Genomic DNA, 26,983 nt, shown 5'->3' with positions numbered 1-26,983 from the left:
AATCAAGCGCGAGGGCTGAGGCAGGCGGCGGCGGCGGGCGGGGAGACTGGCAGCTACGCCACAGCCCAGCGGCGGCCATTCGTGGAAAAATAGGCCGACCTGCTCCTCCCAGCTCCGGCAGCGACCGGCCTTCTCCCCGCCGCTACCCCAGCACCCCGCCCTCCGTCCCTCCCCTCCTCCTCGAGCCGCGCCTCAGCGGGCGTTAATGCGGGATGAGCGGTATGTAACCCCCTCCAGCCCTGCCGCCCTCTTCCCGCCCCCCCTTTTCCTCGGCCGCCCTCTCGCGCTGGCCCCTTTGCTGCTTTCCCGCCAACCCCAACCTGCCTCCTCCATTCCTCCTGGGTCCCTTTTTCGTCCCCGTTCATCCCTCCCTCGGTCCCTCCTCCTTTCCTCCCTCTTCCATCCCCCCTTTCTTTCCTAGCCCTCCCTCCTGTGCGCATCCATTCCTCCTCCGTTGCTGTTTCCTCCCATTTTCCCCTCCCTTGCGCCTCCCCTCCTCCTGCCCCTAAAGCATCCTGGGCCACTCAGTAGCCGTAGATGCTTTAGGGGCAGGAGGAGGAGGAGGGCTGTGGGTGGTTTTTTCCTCCCCTCCTGCCTTGTAGTCTCCGGGAGCAGAAACCAATCAAACCTCCCTTCTCTGGGTGTTCACGCACTCACCAAGCCCTGTGGGCCGGGTTTCAAAACCACGTTGTGTGTGTGTTTTTTTAGGATTCCTTTGCCATTGCAATGGTCTGGACCGTGCCTTTTAAACAGAGGTGGAATGGAGGGCAGGGAATCTGAGAAAATTGTGATTTCTCTTGTGTAAATTAAAATGATGGTGTTTGAAATTTTGTGTGTTGGGTATATATATTGCAGATCAAAAGAAGGAGGAAACTATGCCCTCGGAGGGGGAGAATTCACCTGAGGCAGAAAACAGCAACAACAATAAAAAAAGCAAATCTGGAGCTTCTCAGGTACAATACATAAGGATAACTGACATTCCATTCAAGATATCATCCTATGTGGCTAATAGATAAGCCCAAGTATTATTGCCTGGACTGATTTGGGTTAGTGTGAGGATTATTTTGTGCTCGTATTTTTTTTTCTTGACCTTGTCAAATTTCCTGGGGAGACCAGCTTTGTAGTTAATGCAGATTATAAATGATTATTTTTATTATTAATTAAAACACTTATATCTCACCTTTCCTCATGGTTCAAGGTTGTTTAGCAGTTATGCTGTCATCAGGTCTGCTATGCATTTAGGTATCTTGTTTCCTAGTAAGTCTCTATATTCTTGCTGTTGTCTATAGAAGCTACCTTTATCTCCTAATATGCTATGCTGTCTTTTGCTTTGTTAGGATTCTCAGCCTTCCCCCTTGGCTCTGTTGGCAGCAACGTGCAGCAAAATAGGGACACCGGGTGAGAATCAAGCAACTGGACAGCAAATTATAATAGATCCAAGTCAAGGTTTGGTGCAGCTTCAGAATCAGCCACAGCAATTAGAATTAGTGACAACTCAGCTTGCTGGAAATGCTTGGCAGCTTGTTGCTGCTGCTCCTCCTGCTTCAAAAGAAAACAATGTCCAACAAGCATCTTCTGTCACTTCTAGTGCAGCAAGTCCCTCTAGCAGCAACAATGGAAATGCATCTCCTTCCAAAACAAAAGCAGGCAGTTCCTCTGGAGCAACTCCAGGACAGTTTCAAGTCATCCAAGTACAGAATCCAGGTGGTAGTGTTCAGTATCAAGTGATCCCACAGATTCAGACAACAGAAGGTCAACAAATTCAGATCACTCCTGCTAATGCCACAGCTCTTCAAGATTTACAGGGTCAAATTCAGCTCATCCCTGCAGGGAATAATCAAGCTATTATTACAACTACAAATAGGACAGCTTCTGGGAATATTATTGCTCAAAACTTGGCAAATCAAACAGTGCCAGTCCAGATTAGGCCTGGTGTTTCCATTCCATTGCAACTGCCTATCGCTGGTACTCAGGCACAAGTTGTAACATCATTGCCTATAAACATTGGGGGAGTGACCCTTGCATTACCTGTAATAAATGTTGCAGCTAGCAGTGGTTCTGGACAGGTTACTCAACCCACTGATAGTGGTGTTTCCAATGGAAATCAGCTACTATCCACACCTGTCACAACAACATCTGTTAGTAGTATGCCAGATTCTCCTTCTTCCACTTGCACAACTACTGCCTCTACGTCTCTAACAAGCAGCGAAACTTTAGTAAGCACTGCAGAAACAGGCCAGTATGCAAGCACAACAAACAGTTGTGAGTCTGCTACTGAAGATCCTCCAACAACTGCTTCAGAAACAGAGCCCCAGAACTCTAGTCAGCTTCAGTCAAATGGACTGCAAAATGTGCAGGATCAGTCAAACTCTCTGCAGCAGGTGCAAATAGTAGGTCAGCCTATTCTACAGCAGATACAGATCCAACAGCCACAACAGCAGATCATTCAAGCTATTTCTCCACAGTCTTTTCAGCTTCAGTCAGGACAAACTATTCAAGCCATTCAACAACAGCCTTTACAAAATGTTCAGCTACAAGCAATGAGTCCAACTCAAGTGCTCATAAGAGCACCAACTTTAACCCCATCAGGGCAGATCAGTTGGCAGACAGTACAGGTCCAGAATCTTCAAAGCCTTTCAAATCTTCAAGTTCAAAATGCTGGGTTACCCCAGCAATTAACCATTACTCCTGTATCTTCAAGTGGTGGTACTATAGCTCAAATAGCACCAGTTGCTGTTGCTGGTACACCAATAACGCTAAATGCTGCCCAGATTGCTTCAGTGCCTAATCTTCAAACAGTAAGCGTTGCCAATTTGGGTGCAGCAGGTGTCCAAGTGCAAGGAGTTCCAGTTACCATTACTAGTGTTGCAGGTAAGTGCTCTGTTGACAGTATACATTGAGCAGTGTAGTTTAGCTCCAATGTTCAGTTGTATAAGCGTAGTAATGAAACATCCTAATTATAGACATGTCTGCCTTTAGGAACCATTGAAAATTTACATACATGTCCATGTTGGCTGGTATCCAAACAGCCCTTTATGCCCGAAGAGGTTACATATTTTCCCTTTCAGCATCAAGTGCCTCCCTAGAAGGTCTCTGACTTTCCAAAGTGGCTTTTGGTGGGTGTTAATGAAGGATATTTTGGATCTCAGCTGTTGGTTAAAATGAGAATACCTCACAGAGCTATAAGTTATTTTGCAGAAGTTGTTTGCCTTAAGCTTGGTTTGTGTGCACCTTTATGATTTCCTCCAACATTTTTGGCTAATAAAATTTCTCATGATTTTAGATGTCACTTATGAATGGATGAAGAAACAAGCATGTGACTCGAATTTTGTAATAACTTGTTAGTACTACTTAGAAGCAGTGATTTCACCTCAAAGCATTAACATAAATAGATCATGGAGCTAAACAATGGTCTGATAAAAGTTGTCTGAATTAATATGTATGCAAAGTATATGTTCATCTGGTGCTGTTCTGATTCCTTTCAGGAGCTTGGAATTCACTGTGAAAATTGATTTGTGCTGATTTGATTCTCTGGTGAAAAGTTGCAGGCCTTCTTAAAGTGGAAGAATAGGAACATAAAATAGTTTGACAGATATCTAAAAAAGTAAGAGACATGTAGACATAATGTACAAGACTGCAGCCAAAAAGACCGGTCAAAACTAGCTGCAATTGCATGTGTGTAACTACCTGTATTCTATATAACATGCATATACAGGACTGTAGCTATTGTATTTTGTAGAATACTTATTTTTAATCAGTAGAAGTTATGACTAATAATTTACTAGTTAATGGGAAATTAATTTACACACAGGAGTCCTTTGGTTGTTAATCTCTATTGCCAATTTAGTAAGTAGTTCACTCTGAAATATATGGATGGGTATATAAGAAGTATTTATAGATTATACAACCCTGTGTTGAGTTCCTTCAGTCTAAGCCTGTTATAGTGTAATTTTAAAAATGCTTTCCTGAAAGAAAGCCCCATTGAATAGACCCAAGTAAGATTTTGAGTAAACCTGTTTAGGATTGCTCACTTTGTATACTGATGCATTTTGATTAGCACATTCTGGGAAAATGTCAGGATTATTTTAAACCAGCATTTGTTCTTAGTTGTCTTTTGCAAGCTGAAAAATCTTCAGTTGGTATTCTAGCTAATTTTAGTTCATGTTGGTGAAACTGCACCTTGTGGTCAGTGTCATCTCTGATATAGATCTGTGAGACTCTAATACTTAGGATGTCTTAAGGTTGAATTCTTATAAATGGTTGCTTGAATGACTTGAAAAGCACAAGGATTGGGTAGAGATTGATTAACCCCTCTCTGTACTCCCCCCCCCAATTTCCAGTGGTTATTGATAACCATTTATAACACCTAATTAACAGTAAGGTGTGTTAACCTTAGTTGCAGAAGTAATATGTTCAGTTCCAGTCCCCCTCAAGCTGTCTGTCAATCCAGCTGCTGCAGCTGCAACTTTTCTTCCTATTCCCCCCACAGATATTGACAGGGGCGGAATTTCTCATACAGGTGAAGCTGTTGATCGGTTGTTCTGACCTCTCCAGTCTTACTCCTTCCTCACAGCAGCAAAAAAGCTTTTAGGGATGATGGCTAAAATTCTTTTCCCAAGCTTCCTAATCTAGCTACTGTGCTTTCTACCCCCCATCCCAGTGTTTTGAAGGTAAATTTATTTAATTTGTACCTCGCCTTTCACCCCAATGGTAACCCAAAGCGGTTTACATCATTCCTTTTTACCCTCACAACAACCCTGTGAGGCAGGTTAGGCTGAAAGAGTGACTGGCCCAAGGTCACCCAGTGAGCTTCCATGTCAGAGTGGGGATTCAAACCCGGATCTCCCAGATACTAGTCTGACTCTTAATCTCTACACCACAGGTGCAGGGAGCATCTGACAATGGCAGGAATGTCCTCCTCAACACAAGTGAAGATACCGTTCAAAGATGGATGTGTTGGTTGAGGGTCAAAAATATGATATATATGATATATATAAGAAACATTTAATAACTTTTTGAATAGATGTTAAGATAAAAATTAGCAACAATGAACTAACAGTTTTTATATATATTTAAGAAGATATTTGGAGTATGGTGTTTGAATTTATAAGATAATTAAGCAAGAATGTTAACCCTTATCATAAAGTATGCCCACCCTTTAAATACTCACCCTTGCCTTATAGGAACATTGAAGTTAATGTATTCAAACAAGGGGGTCTGTTGCTGCCATGTGTTGCTTGCCTCCCATGGAAGCTGAATTGATATGACATTTTGCTGAAAAGTTTAAATGTGAAACATAAATAGGAATAAATTTCTATGCATTATAGCAAATAAGACATTCTTTTTAGTCACATTCTTGAGTTTACACCTATCCTGAGCACTTTCAGTGCCGTGGCAACGCAGTGTCATCCCTTGAACTGAAGTGGAAACCATACATATACAACTTTTACAAGACAAAATTTGTCTGTAAAGGTAGCTATTTATTATTATACCCCATAAGTTTCAGTAATGCGGAAGAGAAATTTGCTTCTACATAAGAATATGCCATAAGCTGTAAATAACATGGTGGTATAGAATGTGACTCTTCTGATTGGTCACAAACTTAAAAATGATATAAGACTTTTCATGGAGTGCTTGAACCTTTGAGTGGTTTTAAAATGTCATACTAGTAGCATCTTTGGGCAATGTTGTAGGCAGTGCACACCATTTTTATGGGCATCCTGAACTGATTTCTGAATGGGTGGATAAAATGATTATCCAGTTACTTGTAATCTGCTGTTGATCATATTATACACTTGATAGCTAATAGTGTATTCCATTATTCAGTAATGAACTGCAAGATCAGTCTTCGCCCTAACAATCATGTATTTTTATCCTCTTCTGGAGCAAACTAAGTTACACAAACTCCCTTTTGTTAAAAAAGTCTAAATCTCATTGCTCTTTTAATGTATAACATAGGTGTGTGTGTGTGTGTGTGTGTGTGTGTGAAGTGCCTTCAAGTCGCAGCCGACTTATGGCGACCCCTTTTGGGGTTTTCATGGCAAGAAACTAACAGAGGTGGTTTGCCAGTGCCTTCCTCTGCACAGCAACCCTGGACTTCCTTGGTGGTCTCCCATCCAAATACTAACCAGGGCTGACCCTGCTTAGCTTCTGAGATCTGACGAGATCAGGCTAGCCTGGCCATCCAGGTCAGGGGTATAACATAGGGGGGAAAGTAAATTCAAAACTATCTGTTCCAAAATATTTCAGATATATGAATTGGAAATAATCTTAAATTCCTTAAGTATCAGCAGTCCAATTTACCCAGCATTATTTCTGTATTGTGCTAAAATTATGTAAGTAAGTATCAGATTTGATTAAAAGTAGCCATCCTGTTCTCTGGTATAGTTCATGTTTCAACCATGTTTAATATTGATATTCTGTTAGGAAATGGTTACTTCTAGCCTGGAAGGTGGCTGTGAAACATTGCACCTAATATTAAAGGCAAAGATCTCTGGACATGATGGTCACCTAAGCTGACTTTCTAGAATTTTTGACCATGTTATTCCACTATATTTTTGCCTTGTGTTGATTTGTTGTAAGGTGTTAATGCACATTTTAAGGCACCCACTTTTTATAGTTTAGCTACAATATAAATTGTATTTATTGAGGGTGGGGAGTGTGAGGAAAAGGCTGACAGTGATATGCTAAGTTGGCATATAAAAACCAGCTCTTCTTCTTCTAAGCAGAGTACACTCTTCCAACTATTGAAGTCAGTAGGCTTAAAAGGGTGTAACTTTGCTTAGAATTGCACTGTGAATCACATACTGTGTGTCTGTGTTTGGAGGTCATAAAGCATCCTCTTTTTCTTTCTTTCTTTTTGCATTTTTCAGTTTTTGTTTTCCCTAGATTTTGTAGGGAAATTGTAGAAATTTCTACCTTTTCCATCTCTGGAGCCATTGTGTGCATTAATTTGATTCTGCATTCTAGGGTCAGATTCAGGCTTAGACATATACCATAAATGAAGTCAAGGGGATTAGAAATAAGGTTTTTACTGTTTAAAAGATAGTAATGGATGGTTACACTTAACAGATTAGTATCTGATAGTGTGTTGAGGTGTGATGCGTTTAATCTAGTTGTATGTTTATATAAGTTTTTATGCTAAATTCTGAATGAATCCATTTGCTCTGGTTGCCAAAACAGTTTTTAATAGTAATATATGTTTAAGTACTTTGTGTTTTTCTTCATGATTGTTTATTTTTAAAGAATCTGGCTAAGATTTAAGAGCACCTTGTTAACCTACCACAGTTATGACCCATGTACCAGGGCCTTTGCTGGAAGTGAGTTGTTTCTAATCTGAGATTTCAAAATTAGCTTGAGTAAGCAAGTATTGCCTACTCAGGTGTAGTTAAAGAAATGTAAGGAGATATAGAAGAACTCTGCCTTAATCTTCACCAAATAAAAAAGTAGCTAGTAAAATCTGGGATATAATAAAAATGGAAAAACTGCCTCTGTCAAAATGTTTTCAATAAGTCAAACACTGGGAACCTTGTTCACTCCCAGTGTTCTGTTATATTGTTAGGGTGAAATAGGTTATGAATATTCATGTTATATATGTAATTGTACCTAAAGTGTGATGCTATTTTCAACTTTGTATTTTTCTAAAATAAAAAGAGCCCCTAGACAGATTCACTACCTAGGCAATCTAGAAGTAGCAGAGTAAGGGGCTACAGACCTTCTTTTGCCACAAGAAATGAATATCTTCATGACCCAAAAGCCCCCTAAAATAGGTGCACATGTTTGGTGACTTCAACCCAATCCTAAGTATGAAAGATACAGTTCTGTTCAACTGGCACTAAATAGTTCTGTGAACTTTAAATTGAAAACTAGGTGGTGTCATTTATTTTCCTTCCTATTAATAAATTAAAGCTCTTGTTTTCCTTGGATTTTATGCCCTCTGCCCAACCAGTAGTGCCATATCACATCCTAACAGACTACTGCAGGGCTAATCCAATATATTTTATCACCATTCCTTTTCTCTCCCATCCCTAGTTTTGAAATAGTACAACATAGGTCTGTGGAAAACAACTTACAGTTTCTTGTATTTTAATTAAACATTTAATTCCCTTAATCTTAAATATATATTCAGGGTATGTACCCAGGGGTGTATTCCATTAGACATAAGCCGGCTCTGTTACTGGCATGCACATACCCTGATTCAGATGGGCACTCTCTTTTCTTTCCTCTAGCGACTTTCCCCTTCTGAGCTTAGTATGGGTGGGGATAAGCCGAGGGTCAATAAGAAATTCCCTTTACCGGCAATGCTGCGCTCTAAAATGGCGGCCGCCATTTTAGAGCGCAGGGCCCTGCCCCAGGTCGCCCTCCCAACCCAACCCACCCCGACCCCAGTGCCATTCAAGGGGGGGAGGGGGAAGAGCCCCTGAACCCCCTACTTACCTGGAGAGGCGGCGAATCGGTGGCGGCGGCGGCAGTGCGGCCTTCCTGGGCTGGCAGGAGGCCCCCGCCGGCCGGAGGAAGGCGCCCAGGCGCGCGGTCGGCGGCGGCGTGGCCGGCGGGGGCCTCCTGCCTGGGCAGGAAGGTCCCTGCCGGCCGGCCGAAGGCGTCCAAGTGCACAGTCGGCCGCAGTGCGGCCGGCGGGGGCCTCCTGCCTGGGCAGGAAGGCCCCTGCCGGCCGGAGGAAGGCGCCCAGGCGCGCGGTCGGCGGCGGCGCGGCCGGCGGGGGCCTCCTGTCTGGGCAGGAAGGTCCCTGCCGGCTGGCCAAAGGCGCCCAGGTGCGCGGTCGGCGGCGGCGCGGCCGGCGGGGGCCTCCTGCCTGGGCAGGAAGGTCCCTGCCGGCCGGCCAAAGGCGCCCAGGTGCGCGGGCGGCCACGGTGCGGGCGGCGGGGGCCTCCTGCCTGGGCAGGAAGGCCCCTGCCGGCCGGAGGAAAGGGCCTGGCGGCAGCGGTGATGGAGGTAAGTTCCCCCCTCCCTCCTCCCCCCTCTACCGTATTGACCCGCGTATAAGCCGAGTTCGGCTTTTTCAGCCCTTTTTTTTGGGCTGAAAAACTCGGCTTATACGCGAATATATTTTAAATAACTTGTTTTATGCCTGTTTCTTTGTGTGGATCTGTAATTTTTGTGATTGACTCTGTGTCATACCTATATACCACTTGGAAAACAGTATTCCATGAAGCTTTTAGCTTCAGCCAAGGTTCTATATTACTGTTAAAAATGAGGATAATTCCCTGGAACAGTTGGAAAATAAGCATAGTTCTCGAGAGTGGCCAGGTAGAAGCAATGATGGAAAGGGCATCTTAGCTCTCCTCTCATCAAGCTACCCAAAGCAGCTGCTTCTGTGGCCCTGTATGGTTGGCAGTGACAAACAACTCAAACAAGCTGACTGGAAGAGATCCAGATTTATCTGCTTATGAACAGCAAGTTTTCACCGGAAATGATTTGAAACGGAAGAGATATAGGGCCGTGCTAAAGGATGTGGTTAATTCTAGTGTTCAGTTCTGTTCAGCGGTGTATTCAGTTTCAGAAATCAATAGTAAAAATTTATTTAGCTGTGATCTCTGCACTTAAGAATAGTCTCCCTTCCTTCTGTATGTATCCAAAGTCCAGTGTCTGCAAATGTGAAATTTTAAGAAAATTAATAGAATTGTTGACGGAAGCAGGTCTCAAAATTCTTGCGACCATCACTTTAAAACGCCAGGAGTTCAACTTTCCTGCTCCAGAGTTCTGACCCTGAAAATTTCACTTCTGTTGGTTGGTGTTGCCTTCTGTATTACATTTCTACTGGCAGTCTCTGCATATTTAAAATTGGTTTTTTACATACGTTTTGATTATGTTTGTATCTGCCTAAAACCTGTTGTGTGTTAGCATTTGTGTATATATACCCAAGCCACTTTCCTATCCTCTATAATAATACTTTATGGCTTATTTACGTGATTGTTGGCTGTGGAGATACTTAGGGGAAAGATTGCCATATGGCTGTTCTTCTGTCTGAAAACATACCTATGAATGTGGTCCTGAAATTCCTTTAGAAGACAAGTACTCCTGGAAACTGTATTTCAAGTTCATGCTCAAACTACTGCACTTTTCATTTGACATTGTAATGGAGACTTCTCAGTCTGATCACACTAAGGTACTGCCTAAATGTTACATTCACTAATATGTAGGAGATTCGCAATGCTGGTTTCAAGAAGGAAAGCATGGGTGGGTTTTTTTTTTCTTTTTTTCCCTTTTGTGGGAAGGGTATTCACAGAGATGCAGTAATGGAACAAGGAAATGCTTACTCTTTTTCTCTGTCATAATGATCGTGCATAGGGAACCTTTAGTGCAGACAAGTTTCTAGGAATGGAGAAACAACGGCAAGGAAAACGATAAATGCAACCCCCCCATGTTGCTTTTGAAAAATAAAAGGCACTGAGGATCACTTACATGTGCTAGTTTGTAGCATCAAGTTGATAATAAGAGCTCTTCTATATTAATCTATACTGATGTAAATGCCTAATAAAGGTGGTGGTGATGATATTAATCTTCTATAAATGAAATAGTGTTTTCCTCACTAAGGGAAAGTGTTGCCTTTGGCATGGTACTTATGTTTACTTTTAATTCTTCTCATCCTTTAAAAAACAGTTCTGCTAGCCTGAAGCAGCAAGAAGAAACAAAGACTTGTAGCATCTTTAGAGACCATGCCTCTTATGGCATAAGCTTTTGAATACATGAGATACTTCATGGGTGCTTCTAAGGGCCAGAGCACATGAGACATTTATGATCTCCTGCCATTTAATTTTTTTTTTCTTAAACTGCAGCTTGAAGAACCTTTAAATGTTGTTTGCTTTTGCATGTTTAGCTTTGGTTTATTTTTATATATAAATAAATAAATAAAAATATGGAAACCAATACAAGTAACAAATGACCACTATTTAAAATCAAGTAGCATCAGAAAATTAAGAAAAGTAGGAATCAGGCTTAATGATTATTAGTCATTTAAAAATGTTTATGAACCCATAAACCATGCATGTTCTTCTCCCACAAAATTCCTAGGAATAATCTGAATAAATATTAATTACAACTTTGAATCTGTCAAGTGTGTCTAATATTGTATTGGCAGTGGCTTCCATTCATCGTTGTTAATTTTATGAAACAAAAGAATCCTAATAAATTTAAAACTTAAGCACTAGAAAATTTTCTGCCCCACATGTCTGATTTAAATTCCCCCTAAAACATTGCTCTGCAGTGGAGAAAATACAGACCCCTGTATTGTGCCTATTTTCTCTTTCAGGGCTTTTAGAGCAGGAGACATTTAAACTGGGGGAAACTGCCCAGTTTTTGAAGTGGTATAAGGCAGGTAATACCTTACTATGTGCTGTTACTACAGATGTGCTGAACAATCTTGGTTTACAGGTGGACAGGGATGGCTGTCACTGCTCATGCCCTGAACGAATACTTCTTTTTCATATGATCTCTTAATATAGTATACATGAGCTGTAATCTGGGATACAATTTGTATAACCTCTGTGCAGATGAGCACAGCCAGGACATATCCCCCCTTTCTACAATATACATATAATTGTCTGCATGAACCTTTAACAATTCATTTTCAAGTAATGAAGTTAAAGCACACATTGGTATAAGGTCTATGCCTGTCATAAATAAATTTAAGTTTACCTATACCTTATTCTTATTGATATTTTTCACTTGAATTTTGTATTGTTAAATAACTGGAGAGAGGTCAGCAAGTATCCAAATTTACAAAATGAATGTACACCAGGGTTTTATGAAATACTTTAAAAAACGAGAAATATTTTTAATACACGTGTGTGTGCAGAAATAGAACATTTCAGTGGAGTACTATGTAGGAAAACACTTCAGACTTGCTATTTGTGTTTCTAGTCAAGGTTGGAAAATGCTACCTTGCAGCTGGCACCTGGGGACACTCTGCGCTGCTTTTGGTGATGAACAGAGTGTGTGCCAGCTGTACTGTAGTTCTGAAATCTGTAGTAGTAAATGAGAATGTAGCATATGCTCCCTTTAGGCAAGATGTTCCAAGGAGGAGACAGAGTGGAATTTAGGCACTTTGAGGCTGTTTTCAGGCAGGCTTTGAGACTAGTGTGTGATAGTCATCACCAGAGTGATAGAATACAATATTGATCATCACTAACCAGAGTGGTGTGCTTAGGCTGTGAAGAAGATGTAATTGTATGTTTCAGTGGCGATGGGTCCCTGCGTTATCCTGCCTACCAATTCTTGTTCTCTTCTAGGAGATTAATTAGCAAAGCAAGCGATACTACACTTGGTCTTAGCCAAAAGGCTGAGAAGTGATAATGAGCAAAGGTATAGATTAATCAGGTTTGCATTTGGATTTTTTTAAATTCCCCTTTATTTACAGTTTGTCCAATTGAATAAAATACAATCCAACAATACCACACTAGAATCGGCAGCAATAAAATTTGTAAAATGCTATACAATAACACAAAATAAAAGTTATAGCTTATATGTTGTTTGCTGTAAAGGTCTTAGAGCAAATGAAATAGGTCAGATTTTTGCAACAGACAAAATAGATCAGCACAAAGACTTTGAAAAGCATTGGATAGTGCACTTAAAAGAACTAGGACATCTATTGTCTGGCATCTGAAGCTGTTGGCTTGCTCTAACCACTGGCCTTTTCAATCAGGATCAATTCCTAGATGAGCTATTTTTCCTACAACCAGCCTGGCATTCAATATATTTATAATGTATTGATAAAACCACCATAATCACTGACAAAAAACCCCCATTATTATAGATAGACAATATCTGATTCCCCTCCCCCCATACCTTACCTTGGCATGTCTGGCTCCAACTACTATATCTCCTGATGCCCAACATACATACTTCCTCACCTACTTCTCTAGGGACAATGATTAAAAACAAAAGGCTCTTCTCCTTTTCAATGCTGTCACCTGGCCTCTCTGTCCAGGTTTTCACGATGACAGAGTTACTAACCCCTGCATCTGCATGAAGTGGTGACCCCCTCTGAAGTCATCCTTCAGACATGCTCCACTGCTGGCAAACCTTGGGGGAAACACCCCTTCCACAATTTTCAATATCTAGGGAGAAGTTGGGCTTGAGGAGCAGCATATGTAGACCCGGCTGCCATCTTTCCCGTCCCTTCTCAGCTTGTGGAGAGCTCAAGGGAAATAATTATTAAAATATATTCTAATATCTTCCATTGAACTGGTCCCAATGTTTATACAGAATACACAATTCTTCCAACACACAGCTTAATCTCAGTATCAAAAATCTCAGAAGTTTAAGTTGCGTGTGAAATCTGACATTCAAAGTTAAGTTCGGTATTAGTCTGATCTGGGATCTACAATGAACAGTCACTGAGGGGATTCAAAAGATATATTGTCCCAAAGACACATTTAAACATGTAAAAAGATGCTGCCCAGCAAAGATTTGTGTGTACTTATTTTGCTGCAGTGTACAATGCAAAACTGAAATATGAGCCACAAACTATTTCAAGGTTGGGTTAAAATACAATGTACAATGCGCAGCATGTCAATGTATCAGCCACTGCCAAAGCCCTCAAGCTAAAGAAAAAATGGGTGCCCTCCCACAAATAGCATAACTACCAGGCGACGAGCGAAGAACTGAAACTAAACCAATCCCTCATCTTCATAAAGGTACTTGACAATTCCCCAGAGGATAACCAACAGCACTGATGCACCCAGCCAACTATCCAAGAGCTGATCAATGTTCTAATATATAGTTCTTATGTCATTTCTGATGCAACGCTTGCTTCTAGAAAGTTGGATTTGAAGTTGAGCTGGAAACTATTGATACAGTCTGACAACTTCTGAATTGGATTAATTTTAAGTAGTACCTAAAGTTAGTATCCAGTTTTGTTCATATAAGAAGTATTACTTTTTAGAAAGAAATCTGTTCACATTCTTACAAAGGACTATATGATTTCATTAGCACAGGAGACAGAACCAAATTAACTGCTGGGTTGTATGTTTTTAAAAGGATGGCTGCTGTTACATATTTGCCTTTTGTAATAGCCTTTTGTACAAACTAAGGTAGGGGGGTTATTCTAGCCTGGTCTAATCTAGTTGAGTCTGCATCATACCTTCTCACTCCATTTTGGGGGTGTTATAATCTGCTGATATCATGCCCATCTCCCCCCCTCCCCCCCCCAAATCCAAAAAGTTCTGAAAATGTGATGAATGTCTTGCATGTCTTGGGGATTTGTTTACTCCATGTTTTCAGATACCAGTTCAGTTGACTTACAATGAAATGTAGAGACCCATCTTTGCTGTTACATATGAAGCAACCTTTAGATCAGGAGTCCTCTGTGGTGCACATGGGCACTATGGTGGCTGCCAACACCTCTCCTGGTGCATGCTAAGTGTTCTTAGAAAATGGATAGGGCCAAATGGTTTTTTTGCCCAGCAGGACTTCTTATTGCCCGTTGGAGATCTGATTGGCTGTACAGGTTTTTAAAAAACATTCTTTGGCAGAAGCTACCAGTACAGCATAAAGGTCTTCACTGTGTGTATGCAAGAAAATATTTTAAACAACGTTCATTTTAAAAGGCATCGTGTTAAACAGTTTCTGCTTGAAATGTTGAAGAGTTACTGTTAGAGTTATGTATAACCTCACTCCCTGACATTTTGCGGTTGGCTCCACCTGCTGCAGCAGCCATTTTGTGGTTGCGCCCACCACTTTCTGTCAGAATTGCAAAGGTGGCTGCAGGCTCAAAAAAGTTTGGAGACCCCAGCCTTAGATTAAGCTTTACATAAGCTTCTTTAATATCTAGTATTCAGCCCAAAATAAACTGTTTAATGAACTTTGTCACTCTATCTATTTACAAATTCAGGATTATCCTACCTATTCTGCAGGCCTAAGACTTGAGGATTTATTTTTCCAGTTTGCTGGTCATCACTTCAAACAGTGCTCAAGGAATCTCCAAGCTTCAACTGATAATGTGCTAGGGCTGCTATATGCTTCTTTTTATTAAAAAATACTTCAGAAACCAGTCAATTAAAAAAGTCTATATACGTTTGTACATTTTGTGTGTGTAGTTTTGTTGGTGTCTTGTAATATGTGCTTTGATTGCTGATTCAGTTCCAAAGGAAGTTCCAGCTATGTTTGTAATACTGTTGCCAGCATTCTGGCTTGGATCCCATGGTAAGTATCCCCGGACATGAGGGGTTTCCTTCAGTCTTCTTCCCCACTATAGCTCAAAAATTATTCCTGCAATGTTACTCCTAGGTGACAGGGGGCTCCCCCAGAAACAGCATGAGCAGGGAACTGACAAAAGTCACCTCCTACTGATAGTGAAAATTTCTGTGGGATCCACCCCCATAATTTTGAGCAATCCTTTTAAAACAGCAAAAGAAAATTGCTGTTAGCTACCAGTTCCAGCAGCTGGTGTGATTAAAAAGGCCAAAAAAACAGTTTAGCTGTAAGCAAGCATGAGTGGGTTTGGGTAGACTTGTGAAAAAGAAACCAAACGTTCAGAAATGTAACTTGTATATTAGGAGATGGAATTTTAGAATATAAAGTAAACAATTTAATATTTATTGATGATATTTACATTTCTATCTTGTTCATATAGGAATTTAGTGCATATAATAAAGTAGTTCATAAACAACTGTTGAAATCAAACTAAAACATGAAGTCTGCTCAGTGACATTTCTAATATCCAGTTGGCTGTGAATTTTAAATACTGTATTACATAAATAGATAATTTTGTGTCTTCGGGTTGCCATTGAGCCTGATTCTGGGTGGTTGCTTTCATGTTATCCTGTTTAGCTGTGTCAGCCTGTATGACTTATTCTCATTAGAAGTTAGCATCCAAACATGGCTTGCTTGAAGTAAAGGATTGACCCACATCGTCAGTGATTTTGCTGTCTTCTGCACACTTACCTGGATGTTAGCTCCTCTGAAATGCAAATTACTTCCAAGAAAACATAACAGAAAGCATGCTTTCCACAACTTTGTCTGATATATTGAAGGGTTTCTATTGTAATGTCTTCTGGTAGTTCTGTGCAGGCTTGGACCTGAATGACCCAGGCTAGCCTGATCTCGTCAGATCTCAGAAGCTAAGCAGGGTTGGCCCTGGTTAGTATTTGGATGGGAGACCACCAAGGAATACCATGGTCGTTATGCAGAGGAAGGCAATGGCAAACTACCTCTGTTAGTCTCTTGGCTTGAAAACCCCACCAGTGGTCACCATAAGTCGGCTGCAACTTGATGGCACTTCACATACACGCACACCGTTCTGTTCAGTGCAAATAGAGGCCTTACTCTGATTCCAACCCAGTTTGCAGTTGTAAAATTTGCTCTTACTTTCTCATTTGATCTTTACCAGCAACCCATGTCTCTTCCCTTTATTCTCCCAGTAAACTTTGTGCTCAGGACATATTTCTTCAAACATGCCAGTGTCTCAAGGGATCATAAACATTCATCTGAGAGTAAAGTAATCCTTTGATGATCCATTTTAAACCAAGGACTGTTTCATAAATTATATGAGATTTTACCCCATCCTGCTTTTTTTAAAGGAAAAATGTTCCTCAGACAGACTTGCTGACTAGAAATGAGAAAACAAACAAAAACCAGAATGATGACTCATCTCTTCAAATACCAGTACCAACTTGAAATTGTGCTTTTTTTTTCTTTTTTTTTTACTACCTTTGGACATCATTTCCTGCTTCTGTGGAACTGGTGACCAACCAAACATGGCTGTCCAACACCCCTGTTTGTCAGCATACTGGGACTGTTGATTAACCTGTTCTTGCTACCTGAATTTACAAAAACAGCAGTCAGGTATCTGACAGCGCCCCAATATATCAATGATGGTATTTGGTATGATGGATCTCAAGTTCCATATTTGCATGTCCTGTACTTTGTATAGCCAACTTTAGTGGCCACATCTTTTCAAAGTAAACGTTTAAGGCTGATTTTTGCTTATCATTCTGATGCCCTTTCAACAAGTGCAGAAAGATCATTTCAGAGTTTGCTGTAGTCTGTTTGCATTCTGGTGTGTGTTTTTAATAGTTTGATTTCATTTGCATATTAAGCCACATTTTTGTGCTGGACTGATAAACCAGCTGAGGATGGATGCAAGAGAATATTCCAGGTGAGAAATGCTTAAGAGGAAACATAAACTGTCCAATCTTAAGACTCAGGTCTCCCAGACTTATTCCTATGAATAAAGTAAAAGTTGAAAAGCATATCTGAGCACAGCAAATATGATGAGCAGATTTGAATTCCAGAACTAATATGCAGTTTCAAAACTTCACACATTATATACTTAGTCATTATTCTATATTATGCCTTGAAATTTTTCTTCAGTTTTAGGAGCCACCCCAAAAATTTAGGATTCAGACTTACTTTCAGCTTTCATGCGTTTATATTTTAAATACCACGGTTTCTCAGGATTGCTACTGCAAAACCTAATCCTAAACTCTTCAGTTTTTTACATTCTTTTTAAAGCTTATCTGCGGAGGTTCAGAAGCGGAAGACCTGACACATTATAAGTTGGTATGCCCATTATATCTAGTTCCAAGGCAAAGATTTTTAGGGACGATTCTGGCCAATTTAGATCAATGTACCGTGATGGAGAAAGTTCTATTTCTCCTTGCAGATATGGAGCCAGCTGTCTTGCTCTCTCAAGGAAATGTGAGGAGGTACATGGAGAAAATTTGCTGGCTGTATATGGACAAAATGTCAATAAATTTAACATTTTATGATTTATTGTGAACCCTGTTCTTGTGTTTTGATTGTGTATGATCATGAAACTTAAAAATAGCACCAAAGCAAATGTGTATTCAACACCCACAAAAGCAGTCACTACTGGCATTGATTCAGGAGCTTGGTCTCCAATCTCTTATTACATTCAAATGAAAATTAATTTTGAAGTGGTTTATGGGATATAAATGAATGGTCTTAAGATATTTGTACATGAATATTCGTTGTGAAACCAAAATACTTGACAATAGTTTGGTTTGCTCCATAAAATATTTTAAAGTGCTTCAGATAGATAGTTTTTAATGTATAAATGGTTTAATTTATAAATTGTTCTGATGTTTTGTTTCATAACTTGCATAGAAAAATAGAATACGTATCCTGGAATATGTATGCTGTTATCTGTACTCCCCATGTACCATTGGAGAAATCCTTATGGCAGTTCTATCCTAGCTAAGCAGTAGCCTCCTGTGTAACATCCTGTGACATTGTCAAGGCTTGCAACCAAAGTGGAACTTGGTTTACTTGGCCTCTGTGCAGTCCCCCCCACCCCCTGGTCTTCTATCATAACTGTTATAGACAGCTCAAGATTTCCTATGGCTTTCCAACTCCCTCCACAGGCCAAGTGGGGTTTGCTTCTGTGCATGCTCTGAAGAAATTTTTTTTCCTGATCAGCTATGTTTCACAGCCACAGACATTGGCTGCACCGATGATTTTTCCATTCCTTGAGGACCCAGTTCTCAATAATTTGTTTTTTTAGTGAGGTATTTCTCTGAAATTGAACAGGGAGCTTCAGAGCCATTCTTTCTCCAAAGAGATCACAATGGTATAACAGTTTCAAGATTTCAAGAGTACATTGAAAGAAATCTTGGAACATAGCTTTGGAAGAAAACCTTGGAAACAAATTTGGTAGCCACAGATACCAGCCGCAATGACTGCAAATAATGCTAAGAAAGTTGTCAGTTCCACAGATCAGATGCTGTAACCTCTGGTGGATGCCATGGCTCTTTCAAAATGTCAGTTACCCATAACACCTTACTGATGTCTACAAGATTATTTGCAGAATAGGAAAATTTGTTGGGGTAGACAAGGATATTGTAACCAGCTAAGGCTTTCTCACATTTCCCCTCAATATAACATGAGATTGTGCATGGCAGCAATAGTAGTTCAGGAGCTATATGTGACTTCTGAGCACTGTTCCCCAATGTGGCAGTTGACCCATTTTCCAGAAAAGTGGGAAAGGCCATTGCATGGCAGGGCTTGTGGCTGGTATGTGGTTCCCACCTTTAAATGCTGGAGGGATTGGAAGATGGGCAAGTTGTGGGCCTAGTGCTAGGGATGGAAGGGCCAACAGACCCACCATCCTTTTCTGCAGCCTCCAAAGGGGATTTACTAGTAGCGGGGGCGGGGGCTAAACCAGCATCTCAGTGTCATCTCTGGCAACACAGGGATGCTCTGGTATTTGGGCAAAAACTCTATGGTAAAAATGGCTTCTACCATAGACTTTTTGCCCAAATACCAGAGCGACCCCGAATCGCTAACAATGTCACTTCTGGCATGTACTGGTGTAAGCTTCCCCTGCTGCCAGTAAGTCCCCATGCTAGTTGCCAGGGTTACCTGGCTGCCCTACTCTTGCCTGAGAGCTTCTGTGCCTCATGCTGAGCAGAGAGAAGGAAACTTTTTCTCTCACTCCAGCGACACAAGGGCTGGCTAATGTTCAACAGTAGTGGGGAGAGATAGCCCTACATGCTTAGAGGTTCTCTGGCAATTTAAAAGGTTATAGTAATATATTTAATATATGGTATGCATGTGTTTGGTGGGGTGGTGTACATGACACAAATCTTTTGCTTTGTTGGTTGATTGTAAATGTGAATATGGCTCTCCATAAGCCACAGAGTGCTGCTGATCTAGGAGAGCTGATGGCTGTGTACTCATGTAGTAGAGGGTACTACTATACTGACCTGTAATGGAAGATGCCGAGGACTTCTTTGATAGTAAAACTACGAGAAAATGACAGGGTGTCAGACCCACACTGCCTGGAGATTTAGTGTGAGATCTCAGTTGTTTCATCTGGTGAGGCTACATCCTGATGGCCAAGACCCTGAAGATGTGAGCCAGCTGAAAAAAGAAGTTTTAATATTTAAGGTGTTGCAGTAATATTGTAGTATTGCAAGTCCTTCCAGGACTTCTTAAAGTATCTGAAAACATTTAGAAGAAATCAGTTTCATGTCAAGCAAATTAGCCCAGGCTAGCTTGATCTCGTCAGATCTCGGAAGCTAAGCAGGGTTGGCCTTGGCAAGTATTTGGATGAGAGATTTCCAAGGAATACCAGGATCACTATGCAGAGGCAGGCAATGGCAAACTGCACCACCTCTGAACGTCTCTAATCTTGAAAACCCCACCAGTGGTTACCATAAATCAGCTGTGACTTGACTCCCCCCCCCCCCCAAATAGAGGTTGCAGGCCATGAGTTTGTGTTTGTTTACTCCATTTGTTCCAAACTCCTTGGTAGTGACACAATGCAGGGGAAGTTCCATCCTCCATAGGAGCTGTTCTAAGCATGCTTGTTGCAATCAGTATCTTCCTCCCAGAAGTTATAGGACCTGCTGTTCAACAGTATGCCTTTTCTTCAGTGAAGTGGATGAATCAAGAAAAAGCATTGAAAAATCATGTTATACTTACAGTTCTTACGCACTAGTTTAATCACATTATCTGTTTTTTTGCAAACTAAAACTATACCCTGGAAAGTGTCATCAAGTCACAGTTGACATATGGCGACCCCGTAGGGTTTTCAAGGCAAGAAACATTCGAAGGTGGCTTGCCATTGCCTGCTTCTGCGTGGGCTGACAGAGATCTGAGAGAACTGTGACTGGCCAAAGGTCATCCAGCAGGCTTCATGTGGAGGAGTGGGGAATCGAACCCAGTTCTCCTGATTTTAGTCTGCCGCTCATAACCACTACACTGCACATATACCCTAGATAATAGTAAAACATTTGAGATTCCAAATGTGGGCAGGAACTGAGTCTATCTAAGGGACAGCAACAGAGTGATAGAAGTATTCCAAATGTAAGGCAAAGGATGACTCACAGTCAAGCTTTCAAACCTGTAGTCTCTGAAGATGAACTGTCCTAACTTGGATCCATACTTCCTACAGAGATCTAAGTGGTGTGCTAAACAAAAGAGCCATTACAGCTTACCCTCTAAGCAAAGTAGTTAGTTCAGATGAGGGCATTGCTATATCCTAAAGATCAGGGACTTGAACAAATATATAGTAAGGGGGGAAGTTTGGAGTGGGAGTGGATGGCATGCAGTTTGCATCATCACATGAAAGGGGGGAATTTTTCAAATAATAGTCAAACCTTGCCATAGAAGAACATTATCTTTGAATTCTGCCCTTTCAGATATATCTAGTAGTATAGATCTTCTCAAAGTGCGTTGCCGCAGTAACAGTACACTTGAGATGCTGTAACTCTATGTTTTAATAGGGGTTCACAAGTGGACCAAAGGATTTCATGTGCCAGAGTTTTCAGTCTAAAAGTGCCGCAGTGCAAGAGCCTCATGATCAGTATGGTAAAATTGATGCTGATTCCATCCGCTTCCAAACTATTCATAGGAACCATCCTGGGCGTCATTACAGTTAAAGCCATATGTGTAATACTGAAGAAGAGATTAGACACGATCTGCTGAGAAGGATCTAGCATTATTGATAACTCTTGTTCTACTGTACATACTATTCTGGATTCAATAGCATCCATTACTTTTATGATACTGTTCTTTTGCTTACAAATTTGAACACTTCTAAGCTGGTTTGTCTGAATAGGCATATGTCCTATCCTGACTTGCTGCTGCAGGGATACTGACTTGGAGCAGTGCAGGAGATTTTTAGTTTCTCAGACTGTTCTAATGGCTGACCTTGCAAATGTATAATCTCGTTAGAGTAGTTCAAAAGAGTAGATAAGCAGTGGAATCGGCTGCCTAGGGAGGCGGTGAGCTCCTCTCTGGCAGTCTTCAAACAGTGGCTGGGTGAACACTCATCAGGGATGCTTTATACTGATCCTGCATTAAGCAGGTAGTTGGACTAGATTGCCTGTATGACCCCTTCCAATTCTATGATTATTAAAAGTATATTACCACTAATGTATGTCTCACTGTATCTAAGTATTTACCTTATCTAAGACAGTTTTATTGAAAACAGTGTTATTTAGGACTGCATTTGACTAATTTAGTTTTTATTCATTCGCAGTCCTGAGATTTTAAACTGTCATCTTCGATGTGTTTTGTAACTGTTGTTTTATTTATATTGTAAGCCGCCTTAGGTGCTGCAATGTAGAAAGACAGCTAATGAATGTTTTTAATAAGTAACATTCCATTTTCCATTTATTTACTAGCTCCTTTGACCAAAGCTCTTGAGCTTAACCATAACAATAATACATAATACATAAGTAATATTCAAGGTAACCTAGACCATCATTAAGTTTACAGAGGCCCCAACTGAAGAACAGTTACGGGCAAGTACAAGATTCATTGTGTTTGTTTATACATCCAAATTCACTTTTGGCAGCAACGGCTTTCCGCAATCGTTTTACTTCACAGGGTAGGCATAGCTGTAGCCAAGCAAGCAATGTGCCATGTCAGTTAAGGAATGCAGCAATTTTGTAAACAGACTATTTTCCTCTCACTATTTGCAAGTAGCACAGTGTAGTTGGGGAGAAGCACTGGTTTCCTGTTTTAATGTAAAGGATTCTGAACTTAATAAGATAGCCCCCCCCCCTCAAGTATAATGAGTATGAGGGGGAAATTGCTTGTTGTGATTATGCAGTAAATAGGATGCTAAACATCTTGTAATTTTGATGTGATAATCTGTAGCAGTTAAGATTTTTCTTATTTTACAGGTCAACAACAAGGACAGGATGGAGGAGTCAAAGTACAGCAAGCCACAATAGCTCCTGTAACTGTAGCAGTAGGAGGCATTGCTAATGCAGCAATTGGTGCTGTTAGTCCTGACCAGATAACTCAGGTGCAGTTGCAACAAGCCCAGCAAGCTTCTGATCAAGAAGGGCAGCCTGGCAAAAGGTTAAGAAGAGTTGCTTGCTCGTGCCCTAATTGCAGAGAAGGAGAAGGAAGGTAATTGTCGTGATAGCAATAAAAATCAGGAATCTGAGGGCTTACCAGTGTTCCTTTCACTCTTGTATATTACTATTCTTTTAATGAAGAAATTATTTTTCTTAGTACTAAGTGCTTGAAGTAGTATTTAACTGTTCACTGTTTATGCTTGTTAGAGCCACTAATGAACCGGGGAAAAAGAAACAACATATCTGCCATATTGAAGGTTGTGGGAAAGTATATGGGAAAACCTCTCATCTCCGGGCACACCTTCGCTGGCATACAGGGGAAAGACCATTTGTTTGCAACTGGATCTTCTGTGGAAAAAGATTTACAAGGAGTGATGAGCTACAAAGACACAGACGAACCCACACAGGTCAGTGAATAGACTACCAGGGTTTGAAGTCAGTAGGCTCAGTGTAGCTTTGCTTAGAGTGCTGGGTATATTTTATGAGTCTGAACATATTTAATGTGCTTCAAATAAGTTTAGAAAACTTATTATTATTTTAAAATAAATATTAGAACTTAGAAGTTCGTCCTGAACTTCGTTTGATGTAGAAAAATAAAAGCGGTTCTTAGAAAATAGACTATTATATGATATATATGAGTGTGTGTGTTTGTATCTGATGTAAGAACACATACCCAGATAATTCTAATACAGAAAGGAAAGTGGCCTGGGCTGGATGGCCCTCGCTAGCCTGATCTTGTCAGATCTTGGAAGCTAAGCAGGGTTGGCCTTGTTTAATACTTGGATGGGAAACCACCGAGGAAGTCCAGGGTTGCCACAAAGTGGCAGGCAATGGTAAGCCACCTCTGTTCATCTCATACCTTGAAAAGCCTGTGGGGTCGCCATAAGCTGGCTGCAGCTTGACTACACTTTCCACTACCATGGGAAATTATCTCAGATCTTGCTCAAATACAATAATTTTGTCCTTATTATGCAGTCTTCTGGATAGCTGGTGAATCAAACTTCTGTTATTATCAACAAAGAAAGGCGGGAATAAATACTTTCCCAGAGTTATAGAATGCACTCTTTTGATTCTGCATTTAAGTGATTATGCAAGTTTGGTTCTAGCTTGTATGCATAGCCAATACAATAGTGCCACTAAAGTAAAAAGTAAAGGTCCCCCTGTACAAGCACCGGGTCATTCCTGACTCATGGGATGACGTCACATCCCGACGTTTACTAGGCAGACTTTGTTTACGGGGTGGTTTGCCAGTGCCTTCCCCAGTCATCTTCCCTTTAACCCCAGCAAGCTGGGTTAAAAAGATGGCAAAAAAAAAAGGTGCATCAGAATTCATGTTAGCAAAAACAATACATTAATGTAAATTTAGATAATTATATCAACTTGTTGCCTTATGCAATGACTTACAAAACTTTTGGCAAATATTCCCATATTTCAGTCTCTCTTTTTTAGGAGGACTGATAAGAATTCTATTGAATAGTCTGAGATCCCTTCAAGACATATAGAAATCAAAGTCAAAATCCAGGCATCGAGTTAACTTCCATGTATCTTGTTTCCATCGACTGGGATAGAAAGAAACCCAAATTACACTAGCATATAGTGTAACAAATTATCATCTAGTAACTATAAAATAACTAGTAACTATAAAATAACTAATAATGGATTTCAGGGAATTTATTTATTTATTGGGCTTGTACCCAACTCTATCCCAGCCAAGGCCGGGCTCAGAGCGGCTAACATTAAAAAAAAATCAATAAAAATATCTTACCCCAATTAATATATTATATACAAAAATAATTACAGTTTCAGTTAAAATCATTCTCAAATACTAAAATCTAATTGGCGCCCTTACATCAGGGCACAGGTTTGTTGCCGGCCCAGGGGACAGCAGCCAGCATCCCCAGTTAATCAGCTCGGATGAAATGAGAGGAAGGAGAAGGGAGGTCAGCTATGATAAAAACTGTTGCTTTCCTCAACAATAGGCCTGGCAGAACATCACAGTCTTACAGGCCCTGTGGGAAAAGCCCTGGCTCTAATCGAGGACAACTGTACACCACTTGGGCCAGGGACAACCAGCAGGTTGTTACTTAATGAGTGTAACACTCTTTGGGGGGCATACCGGGAGAGGTGGTCCCACAGATACGTTGGTCCCAGACCATTAAGGACTTTAAAAGTTAACACCAGCACCTTGAACCTGATCCAGTACTCCCCCTGGAGTCAATGCAGTTGCCAGAGCACTGGCTGGATATGTTCTCTCAGCGGGGTCCCCTTGTTGCTGCATTCTGAACCAGCTGGAGTTTCCTGATCAGTCTCAAGGGCAGCCCTATGGAAAAGAAGTTACAGTAATGCAGCGTGGAGGTGACCTTCACATGGATCACTGTAGCTAGGTCAGGGCGCCAGCTACCTAGCCTGGAGGAGATGGTAAAAAGTCGCTGTGGCTGTGGCTGCGACCTGTGCCTCCATTGATAAGGAGGCATCCAGGATCACACCTAGGCTCTTGATGGTGGGCCCAGGTGTTAATTGCACACCATCAAGAGCCAGTAGCTGGCGTACCATCTTCAGCCCTCCCCACCCCAGCCTAAGAATCTCCATCTTCAATTGATTTAGTTTCAGTCAGCTCTGTCTCAACCACTTCACCACAGCCTCCAAACACCTGGCCAGTGTGTCCAGGGCAGTGTCCGGCTGGATGTCCATCAACAAATAAAGCTGGGTGTTATCAGCGTACTGATGACTGCCCAGCCCGAAACTCTGGACTAGCTGAACAAGAGTGTGCATATAGATGTTAAACAACATAGGGGAGAGGATCACTCCCTGCGGAACCCCACACACCAAGGGGTGACACGGCGATAACCTCTCCCCGAGCACTACCCTCTGTCCCTGACCATGGGGGGAAGGAGCGCAGCCATTGAAGGTGTGTACCCTGGATCCCACTGTCAACAAGGCAGTGGTCTAACAGATCATAATCGACCATGTCGAAGGCTGCTGAAAGATTTAGTAAAATCAACAGCCCCAGAGAGCGACCAGAACCGTCTCCATCCCGTGACCAGGGCAGAAGCCGGACTGAAATGGGCACTGTAGAAACAGCTTGCAAACAAGCTGGTTTTCCAAAGATATTCATGTCTAAAAACACATGACTTATTCATATCTATCTGCAAGACAGTCTTTCAATTCAGTCAGCAGTACTCAGGAAACTAGATGAGGGAGCTAGATGCATAGGAAGCTAGATACACATACTATGGAAAAGCTATTTGTAAGCTTACTAGAATGATTTGTGAATGGGATTTAAGATGACATTTTCAATTGAAACAAGAAAAAGGGATTGCAAATATTTTGTGAAGGAAGAAGCTGAACACACGCATACAAAAATGAAAAAAATATTACTGAATAGTTACAGAAATACATGTTACATCTGTTCAAAGTATTTCCCAAACAATAAACATATTTCCAAAATGACTATATTTTAGCAAGATAAAACAGAAATATAAAATTGTTAGTTAAAATCACTGGGACTTCCCTTCTGATTGCAACCAGAGAATTGCCACATAGCATTTGTAGAAAAAAGTAATGATTGAATAATTTCCATCTTTTTTTTTCAATAGGTGAGAAAAGATTTGAATGCCCAGAGTGTTCTAAAAGATTTATGCGAAGTGACCATCTCTCCAAGCATGTCAAAACCCATCAAAATAAGAAGGGTGGAGGAACAGCCCTTGCTATTGTTACCTCAGGTGAATTGGACCCTTCAGTTACTGAGGTTCTTGGATCTCCAAGGATTGTCACAGTTGCAGCAATTTCTCAAGATTCAAACCCAGCAACGCCTAATGTTTCAACAAACATGGAGGAATTCTGAAAGAACATTGTACAGATGCCTAGAACTGCACTTAAGTTTACAACCTTTCAAGATATGGAAGTGGGCTTGTAAATGCATTACAGAGCAGGAAATCATGTAGTCAGTTTTGATTTCTGTAAGTATTCCAAGTTGGAGGATTAGCACAGAACGTATACATTGTACAAGATAAAAATTTCAAAAATTAAAACAGGGCCAATTGACATGGATAAAACAGATGAAGAAAATGTTACTTCCACACACTACTAATTTATGTCGCTCTATATCATGGAAAAGATTTTAATTCAATTTTTCTTCTCTTTTACATGTTGATGTTTGTTGTAGCAACAAACTATAAATATGCAAC

The 26,983-nt window shown here is 40.9% G+C and overlaps 1 protein-coding gene across 1 annotated transcript; it reads left to right on the top strand.

Moving 5' to 3' along the window:
- SP4 (Sp4 transcription factor) lies at positions 1-26,782 on the top strand. Its single transcript, XM_056857799.1, has 6 exons — positions 1-219; positions 856-953; positions 1,338-2,871; positions 22,617-22,848; positions 23,004-23,203; positions 26,393-26,782. Exons 1-6 carry the CDS (start codon positions 213-215, stop codon positions 26,638-26,640), a joined length of 2,319 nt encoding a protein of 772 aa, XP_056713777.1. The 5' UTR covers positions 1-212; the 3' UTR covers positions 26,641-26,782.
- The last annotated feature ends 201 nt before the right edge of the window (positions 26,783-26,983 follow it).

The sequence above is a fragment of the Euleptes europaea genome, chromosome 11 (genome assembly GCF_029931775.1).
Source record: "Euleptes europaea isolate rEulEur1 chromosome 11, rEulEur1.hap1, whole genome shotgun sequence".
NCBI lineage: Eukaryota > Metazoa > Chordata > Lepidosauria > Squamata > Sphaerodactylidae > Euleptes > Euleptes europaea.
Note: the sequence above shows the minus strand (reverse complement) of the source record. Positions and strands in the feature narration are given on the sequence as shown.